Source organism: Rhinoraja longicauda, chromosome 1, assembly GCF_053455715.1.
Source record: "Rhinoraja longicauda isolate Sanriku21f chromosome 1, sRhiLon1.1, whole genome shotgun sequence".
Taxonomy (NCBI): domain Eukaryota; kingdom Metazoa; phylum Chordata; class Chondrichthyes; order Rajiformes; family Arhynchobatidae; genus Rhinoraja; species Rhinoraja longicauda.
Window position 1 is genome coordinate 16,108,131 of NC_135953.1, and position 16,262 is coordinate 16,124,392.

General features: G+C 42.1%; 1 protein-coding gene across 2 annotated transcripts; it reads left to right on the top strand.

Moving 5' to 3' along the window:
- The first annotated feature begins 200 nt into the window (after positions 1–200).
- LOC144598709 (T-cell surface glycoprotein CD8 alpha chain-like) lies at positions 201–15,927 on the top strand. Of its 2 annotated transcripts, XM_078409030.1 has the most exons (7): positions 201–318; positions 1,531–1,851; positions 2,498–2,593; positions 5,871–5,981; positions 6,089–6,128; positions 8,323–8,371; positions 14,073–15,927. In XM_078409030.1, the coding sequence occupies exons 1-6, from the start codon at positions 249–251 to the stop codon at positions 8,366–8,368; spliced, it is 684 nt and encodes a 227-aa protein (XP_078265156.1). In that variant the 5' UTR covers positions 201–248; the 3' UTR covers positions 8,369–8,371; positions 14,073–15,927. The 2 variants fall into 2 exon arrangements, with proteins under 2 accessions (XP_078265156.1, XP_078265165.1); XM_078409039.1 differs by lacking the exon at positions 5,871–5,981.
- The last annotated feature ends 335 nt before the right edge of the window (positions 15,928–16,262 follow it).

A 16,262-nucleotide genomic window follows, 5' to 3' on the forward strand; every position in this document is an offset into this window, starting at 1 on the left:
CTGCCTCTAGAATTAAATTTACATTTAACCACCATCTAAACATACGAGGCCATTGTTTAGGAGTAGAGTTGGCTCAGTTTCCTGCAGGTGGTAGAGTTCAGACTTGGTTGGGATGCATGTTCGGGGGAGGGGTTGGGTCGCGGTGCCTGTAGATAGCTCGACGCCTACTGAAGCAGTGACTTCACGGCGAGACGTGGGGAAGGCACGGGTGCAAAGAGAGGGACCTTTCCTCGCCCGAACAACGCAGCATGTCGCAGGGCGTTCTCCGCCGCAGCACCTTGAACATTGTCGGATTCCTTGTCGTCATCCATTTGACGGGTAGGTGCTAATCTTGAATTAAAACAAAAAACGGGGTGCGATTGAAACATCTGTGGAGAGAGAAACAAACATAGTTAACGTTTCAGATCGAACACCTTAGAACGAAGCGCTTTCCAGCTCAAACTTTTACGTCAATGTTATTTATTTTCGTTCCACAGATGCTGACTGACCGGCTGAGCCTTTTTTAATTTCAGATTTCAATCTGCGGATTACGCTTTTCATGAGGTTTAGTTTTGGTTTATTATCAAGGTACAGCGAAAGGCTTTTGTGTGCGTGCTGACCAGGCAGTGGAACGACAATACCCGATTACAATCCAGCCATTCGCAGTGTTTCGATATATATTAAAGGGAATGACGTTTACTGAAAAGTAAAGGCAGTAAAGTCCGATCAAAGATAGTTCGGTTGTCCACCATGAATTTTGAATACCTTGCATTCTCTTAAGTGGTTTATAGATATTCCCCCAAAAAAACGTAGGCTATGTGGGGTAGGTTAACGTGAGAGAACCGACATGTGCTACGTGCTGTGAATCCCAACTCTGTAAGTAGAATTAGATTTTTGATCGAATCTTGCATTTAGTGCAGTAGGACATTTTAACGAAAAATAAAATGATCGGACTAAAACAAAACCCTGTAATTTCCCCCGCCGCCTTATTTAAAGCACAAAATAAAGACGAGAGGCCACAGAATAAAGACGAGAGGGCCCTGGGACAAGAGCACGGGCACTGGTCGCGGTGGATAACCCTTTCAAAGAACCCAATGGTTCCTTGGTCACAGCTAATCATGGCCTGTTTCGTTAGGTTTTTTTTTGCTTATCTTTCATCCATATGTTCTGTATCTCTCTACATCACCGTCTATATCTCTCGTTTCCCTTTCCCCAATCTCTTGGTCTGAAGAACGGTCTCGACCCGAAACGTCACCAATTCCTTTCCTCCAGAGATGCTGCCTGACCCGCTGAGTTACTCCAGCTTTTTGTGTCTGTCTTCGGTTCCTTCGGCGGGTCGAGCCATTCGGTGCCGTTGATGCTACGGCGCTTCTCCGAACCACATGCATCTCCTTTCACAAACTCTTGTGGACCTTGGCAATTACACAGCTCGTATAGATGCTTTCGGTATCTCCCGAGTCAAATTGGCATCTTCGGGGAAGGGTTGGGTACTTTCGTCCAAAATAATGTCACCCTGAGCATTTAGTGTTCATCTCCTGCCATGTTCTGCAGGAACCGCTCAATACGATCCTTCGCCCGGGAAGAAGGTGAAGAAAGGGGACGACGTGGTCATAGACTGCTCGCTGAAGGAAACTGGGGGGATCCATTGGTTTTTCCAGCGTGAAAATGCAAAGCCAGAACATCTGCTGTATATTTCTAACGTGGGTAAGGTAACTCCTACCACGAACAGGAGACTGACCCACAAATCATCCTTCGATAAGCTTTCCCTGACCGTCAAAAGCTTCACGAAGCAAGACTCTGGGAAGTATTACTGTGTCACGATTAAGAACTTGGAGATGAAATTCGGCAACATGGTCGCTCGCTATCTGGAAGGTATGTTCTGGTTGAGATGTAACAATATTAATTTTAAATTAAAAACAGCCACCCCGTGCCTTGTTTTTATGAACGTGGGGGCTTTAAAGAAGGTGTAGAAAATGTTTGCCAGAATGCTGCCGGGATTAGATAATGTTAGTTACAAGGAAAGGCTGGACAAACTAGGATTGTTTCCTCATGTACTTGGTAAATCTGATAGACGCATATTATATGATGATAATATGATAATATATAATAGCTCATATAATATGATGATAATATGATAATATAATATGATGAGTGGCATAGTTGGGTAGACCTTTTTTTCCATTGGTGAAAATATCAAAGATTAGCAAGCGTATCTTTAATGTGAGAGAGAAGAAAATAAAATGAGATGTATGCGCTATTTTCTCACACAGAAGTTGTTGAGCGCCAGGTGGTAGCAGATACTATAGAGGTATCTAAGAGGCCTTTAGATAGGCAAATAGATCTACGGGGAATGGAGGGATGTGGATCATGTGCAGGCAGAGGAGAGTAGTTGAGATCATGTTCGCCACGCCGTGAGTTTCCAAGATATATTATTTTTATTAGATCTATATTGTTGCCTATATTGTATTTGTAAACCTTGTTTATCATTGTCATCATTTTCTTTAACGCATAAATACAGAGGTCAAAACCACTCCAAAGGCAACGACGGCACCCACCACGTCCCCAACAGTCGCACCAACACGCAAGGAGACCACGCGTGCTCCAGACCCATCAGGTACAAACTTGTATTTTGTACATTACATTCTCCCGAAGTGGAAATAACTGTTGGGTCTTCTCCGGGGGAAAGATTCAAGTTAAGACATATATCGTGGGATTTGCGATTGCTACGAGTCCGTCGAGTAAAAGTTTTTTATGAACGTCTGTTTATAGATTATTGATTGATTGATTGATTGATTGATTTAATTATTTATTTCTTTCCTTGATTATTTCTTTCCATCCATCTATCCGCCCACCTGTCTGTCTGTCTGTCTGTCTGTCTGTCTGTCTGTCTGTCTGTCTGTCTGTCTGTCTGTCTGTCTGTCTGTCTGTCTGTCTATCTATCCATCTATCTATCTATCCCATCTACCTATCGCGGCTTCGCATTTTATTGGAATTCAAATTTACCTTTAAGTCATGAAATAACTACAATCTTATTTTTCACCATCCCTATACAAAAATAAACTTGATATTCAAGGTGTCAAGCGTTTTCATCCTTCTCTAGGCAAACAGACAAAATATTTTTAATAAAGTATCTTAGCCTCTTGCCCACTCCCACCCACCCAACGCCTTCGCTTCAGTGCCTCAAAAGTCATGTCGCTGCTCTCGTTTTCCACGTTTAACCTGCGGTCGCCGAGGCCTCAGAAGAACTGGTCGGAACAAACTTCTGAAATGTCTGAAGAAGGGTCTCGACCCGAAACGTCACCCATTCCTTCTCTCCGGAGATGCTGCCTGTCCCGCTAAGCTACTCCAGCTTTTTGTGTCAAACTTCCAGCAAACCAGTTCACGACGACCCAGCATTTTTCGGATTACATATAATTGGGAAAACTGCGAGGAAAAGGTTTCCTCTGTGGCGTAGTTGTTTTCTTTGCGGGTGGCAAAGGCGCGGGGAAATATAAAACATCCCCCCCCCCCCCCCCCACACACACACAAAAAAAAAGCTCTGGCAAAGAACATATTTATTCACAAAATGCTGGAGTAACTCAGCAGGTCAGGCAGCATCTCAGGAGAGAAGGAATGGGTGATGTTTCGGGTCGAGACCCTTCTTCAGACTAGCCTGCCTTTGTAGATAAGTGCTGATTGAGGTTTTCATGTGCCGCGTTTCGTTTGATAATGAAGCGATTTTAAAGCAAAAAGTTAAATAATGTGCACAGTATGGGAAATTCTGTTCTGAATCCAAACACAAAGTGCACAAGGAACGTGGCGAGTCAGCCAACATCTGTGGAGGGGATGGACAGGCGACGTCGCGGGTCTGGATGCTTCCGCGAAACGTCGTCTATCCATCCCCTCCACAGATGATGACTGACCCGCTGAGTCCATCCAGCACTCTATGTTTTGTTCAGGATGCCAACATCTGCAGTTTATTTGTGCTTCGCGTTCTGAATCTGCACCGACTCTGATGGAAATCGTCAAATTTTGAATAGAGTAATAGAGTCGTAGAGTTATGAATTAATAGTCGTAGACCTATATATTTCGCAAGCAAGGCTTTCGGCCCACGTTGTCCATGCTGACCAAGTTGACCATTTACCTGCATTTGGCCCAGATCCTTCCTATCCCTATAACAGTCCAAATGTCTTTTGAAAATCGTTATTTATTGTATCCGTTTCTACGCCCTTTGTTCCAAACCACCAAAGAACGAGGCTGCGAAGCATGCAGTTTGACCGTGTAATTCACTGAAAGTAGCCCCGAATGCAAAATAAACCCCGAGTTTAACGGGAAGTTTGGCCCGTACTATCGCTCGCTGCATTTCAATTGCTACCGAGCAAGGCGTCTCAAGCAAAGCAGTTTGCTGGTCGGTGATATCTCCTACCACCCTGGCTGCCCGTTTTGTTCGGAAAACGCATAAAAATCGATCGACAGAAAAGTTTAGTTTATTGTTAGTAAAACCAGTTGTGACGGGGATTGAGATGTGGCGGCGGCTCCCCTTGGTCGCAGTCGGCGCACGGAGACTAAGTGCCGGATTAGTGAGAGGTAAATGTAGACTTGCCCTGAGAAATTGTCAAGATGTTTACATCGCACACTTTGGTGTTGCGACCACCCGACAGCGCACGGACTAAACTGGGACTCTGTAGGTTTCTAAACAGCACCTCATAGCTCACTTGGGTAGCTTACAACCAAGCAGTATGAACAATGAATTCTCCAATGTTTAAGTGACTTCTACTCATTCTCCCCCTCCCCACCCCTTGTCCATTTCCGCCACCCTGGTCGTTTTACCAATTCCACAGTTTCTCCCCATTGTTTTCCTCTCTTGAGATCACAGCTTCCACAGCCAACAATGGGTTACCAGAAGTCATTTGTGAGCGCCCTCGATTGGTTCTGGTCGTTTCTCGCCACCAGCTCTTTGTTTTCCGCCTCCGTTTTTTTTGCAGAGATGCTGCCTGACCCGCCGAGTTACTTCAGCGCCTTGCGTCTATCTTTGGTACAAAGCAGCATTTGCAGTTCCTTGTTTTTAAACACACTTTGCCTTGACGCAAGATAGACACAAAACACTGGAATAACTCAGCGGATCTGGAGAAAAGGAATAAGCGACATTTCGGGTCGAGCCCCTTCTTCAGACTGAGAACCCCCTTTCTCCAGAGATGTTGCCTTGACACAATGCTTAGTTGACAAAAGGAGTGAGCGGTTTAAAGTATAAAATCAGGTTATAAGGTGTTATAGTCCGAATGGCGTTGGATATAATACCACGGCTTACCGTCAACAGCTCTTGCCTTCTCAAAGAAACAGAAAAACCTGGGAACTTTCTTGGAGAATCAAGGAACTGCAGACGCTGGGTTTTTTTTAAAAGCACAAAGTGCTGGAATAACTCAGCTGGTCAGGGAGCATCTGTGGATCCGAAACAGCGCCTGTCTTTTCTTCTGTTTCATGCTGAAGAAGGGTCTCGACCAGAAAAGTCACCCATTCCTTCTCTCCAGAGACGCTGCCTGGACCGCTGAGTTACTCCAGCATTTTGTGTCTATCTTCGGTTTAAACCAGCAACTGCAGTTACTTCCTACACGTTTCGTTATAAATGTTATATATTAATAATAATAATAATAATAATAATAATAATAATACATTTAATTTATATAGCGCTTTCCTGGAAACTCAAAGACGCTTTACAGAGCAAACAAGACATACAAACAAACAAAAGATTTATCCAGACGGATATTAAGACCTTCTGATGTGAATTTTTTTTTTGTCGCTTAACATAAATTAATCGCATTAGCTAGTCAGACAATCGATGGACCTGTTGGCCTTATCTTAATACATTTAAATGCGTTTTTCATTAAACTCTCTGATTATTTTTCTAATGGTAGCGGTGAACGAAGATAAAATGCGCTGCCACATGTTCATCTGGGCTCCTCTGGCCGGCGCGGCCTGCCTGCTGTTTCTCGCTCTGATCGGCGTCTCGATTGTTTACTGCAAAAGTACGAGGTTCACACTCGGTTTCTTTCTTTTTTTTGAAAATTACATTCCATCAATTAATTCAGCGCGGGGTGAAATGCACATCACTTGAGCTGCTTGTGTTTTCCAGGGCCCCGCCGGAGACGCTGTCAGCATCAGTTCAAAAAGAGGTCAGTTTTAGTTCTTGTTTGGGAGGAACTGCAGATGCTGGTTTACACCGAAGATAGACACAAAATGCTGGAGTAACTCAGCGGAACAGGCAGCATCTCCACTTGGAAGGAATGGGTGGAGAAGGGTGCCGACCCGAAACGTCACTCGGATTGATCTTACCAGGATGGAAACTCTGGGTGTGATTGCCCCTGCCAATGATCCATCTGCCTGGGTCTCGACTATGGTTGCAGCAACCAAGAAAAACACAAATGAATACAAATTTGCATCAATCCCAAGGACGTGATGCCAGGAAGTGTTAAGAGCACCATTTAGTGATTGGCATAATGAAATGAAATATATAAAATATTTTCAGAGAAACAGCAAGAATGGGGCATGAGAGAAGTTAAATTCAACTCATGGCACGAACAGAATCCCTAAATACCAATATCCTCCTCTAGTTTCATTTTAAGGACATACCTTTGGAAGGGACAAGCAACGTCTTGCTTCACCAGACTCACTCCACAAACCACATCCAATCCATCTTACTCTGAGTCCACTGCATTTATTCACTGGAGCAAACATTCTACTGGCTAAATCTAGAGATAGTAATTTTAAAAATCTATATATTCCCACATTTTAACAATTCCACCCAGGCTGGATTTCCACAAAAATGTCTGCATCCACTTCTCACAGCCTATGACTATGAGTGCTTTACTGAACTAAAAAACGGACTTCAATTTACATTTAGCTTCATGGACATCACCTATTCAACTTTTTCTTAAGATCTAAAACATTGTTGGGGATAGAATATAACTTATAGATAGAATATACATAGAATATAAAGCTATATTCTATCGCCAACAATGTTTTAGATCTTAAGTCTATCCGGGCGGTTTATGTTCATATGTGAAGATTTGTTAAATCTATTCTATTAATGTTAGCAGAAGTACCCAAATAAAACACAGCCTTGCGTATATCCCACCATTCATACTTCTACATTCTAAACTTAATTTTTGCACAAGATCAAACCTGATCAGTCAGTTAATTCTGTGACCCAGACTGTTAACATATGATGAATATTTTTCAATAGCAATTTTTTCAATTTTCGTTTTTTTCCAATTTTCCATTAAAATTAAAAATTTCAACGTTAAATGTCAAAGGTTGTCTGATGATTCATCATACAATTAAAAAAAATTAATAACTCTCCCAAAAATGTTATCTAATTGTGAACTTTTTAACAATACTTTTTCTCAAAGGTAACTTTTTAAAATATTATTGAATTATAGTATTCTATGGTTCTGGATATCTAAAACTTAAACAATCGAAGGTGGGATCTCCATTAAAGAAATGCGAGATCACAGGTTCAGTTATATCAGGGAATGGGATTAAAAGTTATGGGGTGAATAATTGAATACTCTATGGGATATGATATGTTGCCGAGATCAAAAACAAAGAAGGTTCATATTGGGGAAATGTTAGAATGGATAATATTTTGCCAAAATGAATGTTATCAGATTAGTATATTCTAGATTAATATTAATCATAGAAAACATAGAAACATAGAAAATAGGTGCAGGAGGAGGCCATTCAGCCCTTCGAGCCAGCATCGCCATTCATTGTGATCATGGCTGATCGTCCACAATCAATAACCCGTGCCTGCCTTCTCCCCATATCCCTTGATTCCACTAGCCCCGAGAGCTCTATTTAATCATCAGGCATTGTCTATTAAAATGCCCTAAATACATTTAACTTCTATTTACTATTGCACCATTGTTTAATCATTAATAAAACATAGCTTCGGGGTTACTATTTTTGGGATGATATAATTGATTTAAATATATCTCTCAGTATGTTTAATCAAATAATATTTTGAACTAATTCCAAATTTGGAATGCGAACTATGTTCTAAATATTCACTAACTATTTAGCTATAGTTAATGTAAAACATATTAAAGCATTTCAAGGGATACTAAATAAATGTATAATTTCTGAAAATTGCTGACTAAAATGTGGTTTATGGTTTTGAAAGTCACCTCCAAATTTATCCTGCATTTTATTTTACAAGATAAAGTGTAGTTCTGTGCATCATCGTTTGTTTTATTGTTTGTTTATTTCCGTAGTCATTATAGGTCATTTGTAAAACTGTAGTACGTTCAAGGAAAATTGAATATCTTATCTTATATTAACATCATTCTGAATGTATTTATTTCCCAGACCAATGCCTGAAGATAATAGAAGACCAATAAATAACTACCATTAACAAGTAAGTACAAGATTTCAATGAAAGAACAAACCATCTGAATTAATATAGCTCAAGTTGTGTTGCATGGAATACCTAAAAGTAGAGCAATATTTTGGTGTTATTTAGTAAAGAGTCATACGTAGCAAAATGACCCAACAATAACTTTGATTTGTACAGTGCCCTCAATCATAAATCATCTCAAGGTTCATTGCTAACTCATAATCAAATAATTTGAGAAAATTGTAAATTCTTAGTGAACATTTTGGATTTTGAGGAAGTTTTCAAAGATTTGAACAAGGCATAGAACTGCTGTCAAATGAGTAACATGGGGCAAGGATAATTTACAGGTGAAATACAAGTTCAAATAGCCTTGAGATGCAAACTAGATGTTGGGCTGGAAGAAATTGTATGTTCTCTATGACCATGGGTCTAGGATAATATACAAATGAATGCCGGTCATAGATACTTGAGATGCAAACTACATATTGGGCTGGAAGACATTGAAGAAGTTCTCTCTGACTATGATTTTCACTGTATCTTGGTAAATGTGACAATAATAAAGAAGTTTGGTTGAAGATTTGTAAATGAAAATGAGAAGACTGACTAACAAGAATATTGTTCTCGACCCCATGGACCGAGCACATCTCTGGATAGGAAAGGTTTACAGGCATGCCTCTCATAATTTTATATATAAAAAATTAAACCCAGAATATACAGGGAACAAATCAGAATAGTGATGTGAAACTCTCCACTTATCTGGATAAGTGTAGCCCCAAAACCTTTCATGAACTTCAGCACCTCCAAGGGCATATCAGACTTTCACCCCTACTAAACACCTACTGTCCACCAACTATCGGAATGCCTTGGCTGTAGTGTTACAGTCAACCAAAGCACAGAAGAAACAAACGTTTGTCAAAATTTCCCTCAAATGCACCACTGACTTGTCTAACCAAGGACAGCAGGCACACGGGAACAGGTCCACTTGTAAACTCCTCTCCCAGTTACATTTTATCTTTATGTAGAAATTTATTATTATTTTTTCCAAAAATTTCTGGATCTAATTTGTGACCTTTCTATCAAACAATACTGTGGACTACAAGAAATGTGGTAGTTGAGTGAAGTGGCTCATTTGCAAAGATGTTATGAGCAAAGACCATAAAAACTTTCCATTTTGTTTCCTTGAGGAATTATTTTTTTAATTATGAAATTCATTTCTTGGAATTTCATTTCTTGTGACAGTGAATCCCAAGAAGTAATTCTTTTGAAAATAACTGCAAGTTATTCATCAAAGGAGTGAGGGCTGTTGACTGTTGGAACACTAGCATTTTGAGCTGCAAAATGTTGCATTGTATAAAACCGAATTCAGGCTCGAAATAAGTGTTTTGATCTTTAGGTACAATTCTTTAGTTTGTGGTTGTGCAGCAGTGCACAATATCTTTATGGGGAACTGCAGCCAGCCCTAGTGTGTTTAGTGAATTGTGTTCACAGACAAAGTCACTGCAAAAGTAAAAACAAAGAGCTGTAGATGATGGTTAATACACAAAAGGGCACAAAGTGCTGGAGCAACTCAGCAGGTCAGGCAGCATTTCTGGAGAACATGGATATGTGATGTTTCAGACCTGAAATGCCAACTATCCATGTTCTTCCAGAGATGCTGCCTGGCTTGTTACTCCAGCACTTTGTGTCCTTTAGTGCCTCATGGAAAGCAAAAGTTTGGTTCAAAGTATGACTTCATTTTCCGCACTTTATAAGGACAATGACCCCACCACCATGAAAGGAATAAATGTAACACTGCACAACTTTTCATTCTGGGCTCCCAAAAGTAACAAATCTCCATAATTTTACATCATTTACCCCAACAAGATGTCTTCCACCAGCTTCAGAAGTAAGCCATCCTATGACCCAACTATAAATTGATTGTGAGCATGCAGAAATATGAATCTCTTAAGTCTATCCAACAACTTGACCTAAGTAGTCTTCAGCAATGGAGAACTCCAGACATTCACAATGCTCTCTGAGTGAAGACATTTCTCTTCATTTCAGCCTTAAATATCTGACCCAGTATCTTGATACTCTGACACCTTGTTGTAAACACCCCAGCCAGGGGAACCATTTGCCTCAATTCCACTTGATCTATCTCTGTCAGAAACTTGCAGGTTTTAATGAGATTTAGAATTTAGAGATGCAGCGGTGAAACAGGCCCTTTGGCCCACCGAGTCCATGCCAACCAGCAATCACCCCGTACACTTGCACTATCTTACATACTAGGGACATTTCTTTTCAACTTACCCAAGCCAATCAACCTACAAACCTGTAGGCCTTTGGAGTGTGGGAGAAAACTGGAGCACCTGGAGAAAACCCACGTGGTCACAGGGAGAACGAACAAACTCCATACAGACAGCACCTGTTGTCAGGATCGAACCAGGTTCACTGGTTCACTGTAAGGCAGCAACATTACCACTGTGCCTCTATGCCGCCCTAATCTAATTCTTCTCAACTCTAGTGAATTTAGCCACTCCTCACGTGACATTAACGATATTCCAGGTATCCGTACGATGAGCCATCAATGTGCTCCCTTGGACAAGTATGTCCTTTCCTCCTCCTCTTCTTTTTCCTCCCCTTCTACATCTTAGACCACAGAACAGTATAGCACAGGATTTATTCACAAAATGCTGGAGTAACTCAGCAGGTCAGGCAGCATCTCGGGAGAGAAGGAATGGGTGACGTTTCAGGTCGAGACCCTTCTTCAGAGAAATGGCTCTTCACCTCATGACTTCTACACCATCAGTGATGCCAATTTAAACTAATCCCATCTGCCCGCACAAGGTCCATATCCTTCTATCCCCGCCTGTTCATGCATAGGTCTAAATGCTTCTCAAATTCTGCTTTCATATCTGTTTCTATCACTTGCCCTATGGAAGCATGTTCCAGGCTCTTGTCACTCTGTGAAAAAATCTTGTCTCATAAGTCTCATTTAAACTTGCCGCATTTCACCCTAAACCTGTTTCCAGTATTTGACAGAAGATAGATGCAAAAAGCTGGAGTAACTCAACGGGACAGGCAGCATCTCTGGAGAGAAGGAATGGGTGACGTTTTGGGTCGAGTCCCTTCTTCAGACCAGTGTTTAAACCAGCATCTGCAGTTCCTTCCTACACATCCAGTATTTGACAATTCTATTCTTGGAAAAATACTCTGACCACCTACCCTATTTATGTCTTTCATAATTTGATATACTTCTTAGCCTCCTACATTCAAATGAACCAATCCAACTTTGTCTATTTCTTTCTATCCCTGCCTGTTCATACACAGATCTATTCCAGCACAAATATTTCTCATATTTTCTTGCAATATAGAAGGATCATTGAGTCTTTGCAGGTTCCAGAGCAATTTCTTCAGTCCCATTCACCCACTTATTTCCTTGCAACCTGTTCTCTCTTGCTACTCTCCCTGATAGTCCTGCACTTAAGGTAATTTACAATGGCGCATTGTAAACGATCTCTCAGCCATCTTTGGGTTGTGGATGGAAACTGGAAACTGAGCATCCAGTGGAACCCCATGTGATCACAGGGAGAACCAACAAACTCCACACAGACAGTGCTGGAAATCAGGATCAAACCCAGGTTGCTGGAGTAGTCACTCAGCTGCACTACCCGCTGCGCCACCCATCAACTGATCTCTGTCAGAACGAGCGAGTTAATGTAGGATGAAGGCAAGGTCAGAATGTGCAGAGGATGTTTCCATGAGTGGGAGAGTCTGGGACCAGAGGTCTTAGCCTCAGAATAGAAGGATGTACCTTTAGAAAGATGGGGAGGTATTTCTTTCGTCAGAGGGTGGTGAATCTGTGGAATTAGTTGCCACAGATGGCTGTGGAGGCCAAGGCAATGGATATTTTTTAAGGTGGAGATTGACGGATTCTTGATTTGTCAGGGGGTATGGGGAGAAGGCAGTAGAATGGGGGTTGAGAGGAACAGATAAATCAGCCATGATTGAATAGCGGAGTAGATTTGATAAGCCGAATGGCCTCATTCTGATCCTAGATCGAATGAATTTATGACTGTGATTCCCACTGTAGCCTAGCCTACTAATTCATACAGTCTGGGTTCGCACAAGAATATCGTTCCAAGATAAGATTCTTTATCTGTGAATTATAAGCCATCAGAAATGAGTAATTGAAAACAGAAAACAACCAAGCTGCTGGAAAAAGTAAAATGTAAACAGAAAATGGTGGAGACACTTAGCTGGTCAAACAGCATAGAGTAAACCTTTAAGGTCACAAAGCCACAGAGGCTGCCGGAACTGCTAGTTGCTCCAGCATTTTCTGTTCTTTTTCCTGCAGATGCCAGCGCTTCCAATGGATGGGTGCTGGTGGAATTTCCATGGAAAATATTGGTTGTAAAAATAGCCAATCGCTGACTGTCAACATTCTCCTGAGGGGGATAGATAGGGTAAATGCACAGAGGCTTTTACCCAGAGTAGGAGAATCAAGAAGCAGCAGAACCTAGAGGCAACTTTTCAAGCAAAGGGTGATGGGTATATGGATCGAGCCTCAGGAGGAGGTAGTTGAGCAAGGTACTATAACAACATTTCAATGACATCTGGACAGGCACATGGATAGGAATGGTTTCGAGGATTATGGGCAAATGTGGGCAGGTGGGACTAACATAGATGGGGCATGTTGGTTGGTTTGGGCAAGTTGATCCAAAGGGCCTGTTTCCGTGGTGTGTGACTCTATGAATATATTGTCATTACTGAGGAGCTGGTAAAGACTAAAAAACATGACACTTTGGGTCAATTTTAACTGAACTTTGACAGTGGCAAACATCATTAGATGTTGGAATCTTGGGCCAAACACAGCGCACTGCGCTGATCTCAGCGGGTCAGGCAGTATTTGTGGAGGAAATGGACAGACGGCGTTTCTTTGGTTAGTCTGAACCAGAGTCCCGACTCAAACCATCGTCAGTTCATTGTCTTCACAGATCCGCTAGGTTCCTCCAGTACTTTGTGTGAATCCAATGAAGACTCCATTCTCCTAAACGATGTTATTCTCTGCAATTTGTAAAGGTTAATATTTTTCGGGACTACTCTTCCGGGACTTGGTCAACTTAACGGATGAGTTTAATTGGTGACATTAATGATGTTTTACTGATAAACCTCAATGTTTCAGTCCACTATTTGTTGGACTTTTAGTGTTATCTTTGAATGGCCGTAGAAGAATGTGTATGGCGAACGTAGGTAGCGCAGAAACATTAAGGACAGTGTAAGTGTAAATGCATTGACCCACCCTTCCATTTTGTCCAAATGAATTAGTCTTGCGAATTTCTTCCAAAAGTGCGTTTTTTTCCATGTCTCTTGCAAATTGGGCAAATCTGCGCACAACAATCATTCTTTCACGGTTTCTTCTGAAAATACCATTTTTGAATATAGGGACATCATAGTTTGTGTCAGGAAGGAAATGCAGCTCAGCGGGATAAGTGGCCATGGGCAGAGGCTCTCTCTCTGTCACTGTCCCTGTCACTGTAGTTTTCCTCGTATCATGCCTGGATTTGCTTTGGATTGAAGCAATATTGATTCCCAAGATGATACAACCACCTTTATTATTTTTGTTTCGTAGACCACCAGAATGTTACTGTTGTATTAGAAAATGGTTCTCGTCTAAAGGTATCTGGTTTCTGGTTGACCTACGCTATTTACAATACAAATGTTATTTTCTTGCCCGATGAAGGTTAATTCCGGAAAATGTGTACAACCGTAAATGGAAATCCTCGAATTCAACTCTACATCACAGGGAAATAAAGGAGGCTGCCCTGGAATGAGCGTGCACTCGATGGAGCGTTGCCAAACCGGACACGTCTATTTGAGTTGTCTTTAAGATTCTTCCTGATCCTGGACATTGCGCTTATTTTATAGCTCTGCTACAAAGTGGATCAAAGCCTGAAAGTGTTGGCAATTTGTTTTTGTTTTTTTCGCTCAAATGTGTTTAACAATTAAGTTGTGGAATAACAATCTGCAGGGTTTCTTTTCAATTGTTTAATGTGAATTATTCAAAATCCCTGGCCAAAATGCAAAGCCCCGTTCCACCTATTGAGCCTTGGCCCCAAATACTGTCATCCGCGAGCGCTGTACGTTTCCGGGACAGGTGGGGCTGGGTTGTTTCACAGTCCACGTGTCACATCTTGAGCTTGATGGAAGTCAGGCTCTGGGCTATAAGTGTCACAAGCATTGCATTCGGCGAGGCAGTTCATAAGTCATGAGTAAGGTCATGAGTGATAGGAGCAGAATTAGGCCATTATGCCTATCGAGTCTACTCGGCCATTCAATCGTGGCCAATCTATCTCTCCCTCCTAACCCCATTCTCTTGCCTTCTCCCCATAACCCCTGACAAGCGAACTAAGCAAGAATCTATCCATCTCTGCCTTAAACATATCCATTGACTTGGCCTCCACAGTCCTCTGTGAAAATGAATTCCATGGATTCACCATCCTCTGACTAAATAAATTCCTCCTCATCTCCTTCATCAGTTGTGCGAACTTGTGGCTGCAAACATTGCCCTTCAGATTTTGCACTTTGGTGGTGGTGCTCTGAATGAGTTTCAGAGGGAATGATCATACACCCTCCAGAGATGCTGCCCGACCCGCTGAGATACTCCAGCACTTTGTGTCTTTTTGTGTGAACCAGCATTTGCAGTTCCTTGCTTCTACGCAGAGCCTGGTAACCTCGGGCTGGTTAATGGAGCCACAAGGAACTGCGGATGCTGAGCAACCGGGTGATCAGGTAGGTTAAGGCGGAATGATCTAACTACCTGATCTAACTACCTGATCTAACTACTTCTCTAACTTCAAGTAGCCCTTGCTTTCCCTCTCTCTCCATCCCCTCCCCCTTCCCAGTTCTCCCACCAGTCTCACTGTCTCTGACCACATCCTATCTCTGTCCCGCCCACTCCCCTGACATCAGTCTGAAGAAGGGTCTCGACCCGAAACATCACCCAGTCCTTCTCTCCAGAGATGCTGCCTGTCCCGCTGAGTTACTCCAACATTTTGTGTCTACCTTCTGGTTTGTCGGCTAATGGGCTTCTATAAATTGTCCTTCAGGTGTAGGATAGAACTGGCGTATGGGTTGGTCGGCGCGGACTCACAGTGGGCCGAAGGGCCTGTATCCACGCTGGATCTCTAAACTAAACTAAACCCTCTCGTTCACATTTTCAGAACCGCTTTGATCTCATTGGCTTGACGGGAGGGATGCGGACACACTTAGAGCTCATGGAACAAACAAGATTTAGAGGCAATTCAGATCGAGAGATAATACGCGGTTGCATATCTGTATTATTTTTAGTGTGATTACTTTAATGCCATGTTTTAGAAACATGTTTTGGAAACTCTGCCGGGGCTTGCGCACTATTTAGAAACAGGAACTGGTTTACAAAAAGTGCTGGAGTAACTCAGCGGGACGGGCAGCATCTCTGGAGAACATGGATAGGTGACGGTGCAGGAAACTTCCCTTTCCCATGTTCTCCAGTGAAGCTGCCCGACCCCCCGTTGAGTTACTCCAGCACTTTGTATCTTTTCTTGAGCAGTAAGTAATTGCAGTCTTCCCTGATTCTTTTACACGCATCAACCTATTCTCGGAGCTTGTCGGCTCTTGATTGAGGTGGGTTGGATGTAGCTGTTGAGACAATAAATGTTGCAGTGAACCGCACCCCTTGTGTCGCCACGGTTTCTCGGCGCTCGGCAAAACCGCACCAGGTGACTCGTTGCACCTTGCAATGCTGACAAGCGTTGCAAACACTTATTTTCTTTTTTACACACATAACCGAAAATAGAGCGAGCAGAATGAAAAACAACCATCTCCACTGCGGTTTACAGTAAACATATCATGTGGACATAATAGACGTATGGACCAGAATTCACCAAGTATG

Excerpts from the sequence above, each read along its gene's own strand:
- LOC144598709 (XM_078409030.1), top strand. The coding sequence starts at position 249 with ATGTCGCAGGGCGTTCTCCGCCGCAGCACCTTGAACATTGTCGGATTC. Across the intron at positions 319-1,530 it reads TGTCGTCATCCATTTGACGG|GAACCGCTCAATACGATCCT; the intron begins GTAGGTGCTAAT and ends CATGTTCTGCAG. Across the intron at positions 2,594-5,870 it reads GCGTGCTCCAGACCCATCAG|CGGTGAACGAAGATAAAATG; the intron begins GTACAAACTTGT and ends TTCTAATGGTAG.